Source organism: Vigna radiata, unplaced genomic scaffold (genome assembly GCF_000741045.1).
Source record: "Vigna radiata var. radiata cultivar VC1973A unplaced genomic scaffold, Vradiata_ver6 scaffold_70, whole genome shotgun sequence".
NCBI classification, from domain to species: domain Eukaryota; kingdom Viridiplantae; phylum Streptophyta; class Magnoliopsida; order Fabales; family Fabaceae; genus Vigna; species Vigna radiata.
The window spans coordinates 635,321-639,820 of NW_014542367.1; the positions used below are offsets into that span (position 1 = coordinate 635,321).

The following is a 4,500-nucleotide window of genomic DNA, read 5'->3' on the forward strand; positions in this document are numbered from 1 at the left end:
ACAAAAAACTATCCGACTAATTAAACCTAAAACATTTTCATTAAAATGTTTAAAAGGTATAACAAGCACACACTGCAGAAAATAAATTATGAAAAGGCTACTACTTTAAAAATAGTGTACAATATATTTAAAAAAACTAAAATCCTTAATAATTCTTGCACGTCACCTCAGATTTAGCTTGATTAATATCTTTAAAGTATTTATCTGTATTGGCAGACGTCTGAAGCATTCCAGATTCAATAATTTTGAGGAATGGAAATCTAACTTCTTACAAACCTATTTACAAAATATTTTTACTTTCAATTTTGGGGGTTAGTATTTAAAATATATTAAAATATATGGTAAGAAATAAGAACACAAACAGTTTCTCAATTGTGATTTACACGCAATTTAATTACATTTAAAAAGGTGGGGGAAAATGAGCTTCTAAACAATAAACCAGTATGGGTGACAGCCAATCCAACAGCCTCTGAAAACACCAAATTGGGTCTAGTGGTAGCCTGTTTTAACTCCACAATACTTTAAGAATGAATGAACGAACAAATTTATTATCAGGGACCTCTGACTACAAGGAGTTAAATGAAATCACCAGTCATTGTTCGTGCTGGCCGTATTCCTGGATGAAAGGGTGTATGTTTGTTAAAGGGTTGAAGGGGGCTATGAAAAAACACCAAATCTGGAATAGTAGTTAGTACTATCATCCATAAACGCACTGATAATATATCCAAACCAAACAACCTGTGCATCACTTTAAAATACAGATGCTTATTGGTAAGCACCTAAAACTACTTCTTATCAAGCTCCCCCAGACTGTCCAAGACAACCAAAATGCACAGTACTCCCTCCGGACTCAAATATAATCAGAAACAAATAAATTCCACCAACCTCAACCCTTATCTTTAAACCTAAGCACCACCATCAAAATATACAATTGAGGATAATTTAGAATAAAATACTTATTTATTATATGAAAATGAAAACATTAAATGACTTAATATTCTTGAGAAGTTTGAAACTAGTTAACTTTCCTCATATTTAAGTGCAGAGGTATCACCGGATATAAAATGTCTAACTGGCAACGTCATGTAGTTTCTGAATTTACTCCCCTCTGTACATGGAGAAAATATCTACTAAACATCTTAAGGGTCTTAGAGAAAGAGTTCATATTAGTAAAATCTGCCTCTCTATGATCCAATTTCCGAATGCTAAGACGGATTGCAGTCAAAAGAGCCCTTAAGAGTGACATGAGAACACCCTCTCGAGACTAATTAAGATCTATCTCATGGATATGATCTAACTAGGCATGTAACTAAATCACAGCAACTGCATCAACTAGTTTTACCTGAAAAGGTTTAGTCAGCATCTTTAACATTGGCTAGCCAAACACAACTTAAGGAAAGATGGAGAACAAGTACTCTTTCAAACAAATTTCTAGTATGACCTACAATAATACACAATCACACAACTCCACCACGATTCTAACTAAATATTATAACCAGAATTGACAGACTAAGTTGCAAACATCTGAATATCACAAAAGCACAATGTGCCTATCTAAAATCGTATAGGCTGATAACTGATGGGAATCTCTAGATTGATGATGCTCGGGAAGCTCTAGACTGATGTTGTTTCTACCTTCGGTTGTCTAAGCATTAGATAAACAGACATGCTAGTGGCTCTTCTGACTTCTAGATAGTGGTCACCTGCAGTAAGTGCTTTGTGTCTAGAAAATGCTTAAACCTGCATGCAAATTCTACTGCAAAGCTTAGTAATCAAACTATCTTGTGTATGGATGGTAACGACTACTGCCACCATAGCTTCCCCTACTGGGATACACTCCACCCCCTCCAGCTCCACCATAACCAGCAGCCGGGCCTGTTTCATAGCCCCCACCAGTTCCTGGACCACCATAGCTCCCATAGCCCCCAACACCTCGTCCATATGCACCTAACCCACTGTTGCCATAACCAGTACCAAGACCACCCATGTACGATCCATAGCGACTAGAGTAGCCAAATGACGATTCTCCTCGAAAGCCAGCATAGCCACCACCACCACCGCCACCATAGCCCCCAAAACTACCACCAAAGTCATCTCCAGCCCCATACCCACCATAATCACCAAGCCTACCCCCAAACCCTCCACCAAGTGACCTATAAGAACCAGGACCATACCCACTTCCGCCAAAACTTCCATAAGAATCACCAAATCCACCGAATCCATCATTGTAAGAACGTGCCCTAGAGTCACTAGCAAACGGAGCAAGAGAAGCTGGGTTTGAGGATTTCTTTGGTTCAGCCTTCTTGATCTCAACCTACAACAAAGAAGTGAGTCAACCTAGGTTTATTTATAAGCACAATTTTATTTTTCCTGGGTTGCACGGATAAAAAATAAACCTTAAGCAACCTCACCCTCTAAGTCCAGCAATACCAATAATTTAGTAACGAAAGCATGCATTCACACAAGAAATCATCTACAAGCAAAACTCTTTCAGAACAAAATCTTTTGCCGTGGAAACAGACCACCTACCTCCTCTTAGCAACTACCACATCCATTTTCAAACACGTGAAATATCCAAAAGAACCAAACACAGCTCACCTGAGTACCAGCCATATCAATCATGTTCCCATCTGCCAAAATATTATCCACAACCTTTTCACTATCAAATACTATAAAGCCGAACCCCCTTGATCGCTTTGTGGTGTGGTCCCGTATAATCTCATGCTCTACCACCTTTCCATACTTGGAGAAGAAGTTCTTGAACTCATCTGCAATGCACAAAACAAATATAAATCAAAACAAACAATAAGTTCCATAGAACCAATAAAGATGTAAACCCCCGTTCATCCAAGTTAAATTCTACATCAGACACATCACCACTCCCCAAGAAAGCAAAATTCTCACCCTAGTCCCCTAAAAATACAAAACCTAATCAAATCATTCACGTTCATTGTTTTTTCAGACACCAAAGTGCCATGCGCTTAAATTGTAAACATTTATAATATGGCTTACAATTGTTATATTCAGTGCTTAATTTCTAGTGTTGCCAAAAAACATGCTAAGATTTTTGTCATGAGCTGAATTAAGGTTGATCTCTTTTTTTTAAAAAAAAAAGGAAATGGGAACAAATAATAGATAGAAAAGTGACTGCAATTGTTATGTTACTAAAATTTCCACCATTATTATAGAAGATTAAGTGCATGTGGGTTTTACCCCAATCCCTCTTTCAAAGGCACGTTCAAACTCCACTCTCACATTTCACTGCAGTTAATGAACTGAACGTGAACTCAAATCAAGCATAGCATGTGTAACCTTTAGTGCAAAATTCAATGATGAACATGTATGATCAAAATTAGGGTTTCCCCGCACTGTTTTTATATAAAGCAACATAAACATGGATAATGGATAAACGAAGTGATAACTATTAGTATTATGTGAACGAGTATAGGACCTTCGGATACTGATGTTGGAATACCGCCGACGAAGATTTTCTTGGTTTTGAAGTCGGTAGCCTGCGACGAACCCTTGGGAATGGTCCTCTTGATTTCAACCTGGGAGGAGTAAAATGCCAAGTAAGGATCAAAACCGTGGGTTTGTTGGCCCAAAACGCAGGAAAAGAGTGAAGAAAAAAGAGTACCTGTTTGCCGCTGATGATGTGGTTCTCCTGAATGACTTGGTCAACGACGGAGGGATCCGCATAGGTGATGAACCCGAAGCCCCTGGGTCGACCCGTTTGACGGTCCTTCATGATAACGGAGTCCGTTATCTCGCCATACTTTTCGAAATAATTCACAAACGTTTCTGACAGGATTTAGCAAATCGAATCAGATAACAAGAACGATATGAATCGAAAAAAATTGACAAAAGTCGATGGAAACTAAGAAATCGAATATAAGAAAATCAAAAAATCAAAGAAAGTGTATGGTTTTATGACCTAGGGTGGTTTCTTTGGCTAACCCTCCGATGAAGATTTTCCTGCAGAAAAAGGGGAAAGTGAGAATAGAAGAGTGAAAGTGAAGGAGAACAACAAAGAATAGGGAAAGGAGCAAACCCGGGACTGGCGCCGTCGCCAGAGTGGGGGTTGTCAGATTTTCTGGAAGCCATTGTTGCAGATCGAGATCTGCAGGGTGCGGAGAGCTATGGAGCGAGAACAGAGAGAACAGAGCCAATACAAAGACAGAAAGAGCACTAACTAGGTTTTCGGTGGACACTTTGTGTGAGTTGTCGTTGTGTTTGGGCCGGGCTTCGGTTTCTTTCAAACATTTGGTCAGAAATTTCTTTTGCCACTCCCGTGCTTTTCGTCTTCACCGCTATGAATATTAAACTTTTTGTTAAGGTTATTTTCAAATTATGGAATTTAGAAATCATATGATTTGGGAAACTAAAACGTTAAAAATGTATATTGAATTATACAACCTCAAACAATAACTTGAAAGTCAAATTTACTTCCAATTGTATAATATGAAAGTAAAAAAAGTCAATATTGTATTTCCAATTACA

At 38.2% G+C, this 4,500-nt stretch overlaps 1 protein-coding gene across 1 annotated transcript; it reads right to left on the reverse strand.

Moving 5' to 3' along the window:
- Positions 1 to 941: 941 nt before the first annotated feature.
- LOC106779987 (heterogeneous nuclear ribonucleoprotein A3 homolog 2) lies at positions 942 to 4,208 on the reverse strand. Its single transcript, XM_014668213.2, has 6 exons — positions 4,052 to 4,208; positions 3,935 to 3,975; positions 3,638 to 3,801; positions 3,452 to 3,551; positions 2,599 to 2,768; positions 942 to 2,314 (listed from the first exon to the last, which is right to left on the reverse strand). The coding sequence occupies exons 1-6, from the start codon at positions 4,102 to 4,104 to the stop codon at positions 1,778 to 1,780; spliced, it is 1,065 nt and encodes a 354-aa protein (XP_014523699.1). The 5' UTR covers positions 4,105 to 4,208; the 3' UTR covers positions 942 to 1,777.
- Between the last annotated feature and the right edge of the window lie 292 nt (positions 4,209 to 4,500).

Bases quoted from the DNA above. Each gene is read 5' to 3' on its own strand.
- LOC106779987 (XM_014668213.2), bottom strand. From the start codon at position 4,104: ATGGCTTCCAGAAAATCTGACAACCCCCACTCTGGCGACGGCGCCAGT. The intron at 3,976-4,051 runs GTTTGCTCCTTT...CTTTTTCTGCAG, and splicing joins GGCGACGGCGCCAGTCCCGG to GAAAATCTTCATCGGAGGGT. The intron at 2,315-2,598 runs GTGAGCTGTGTT...TCTTTGTTGTAG, and splicing joins TTGATATGGCTGGTACTCAG to GTTGAGATCAAGAAGGCTGA.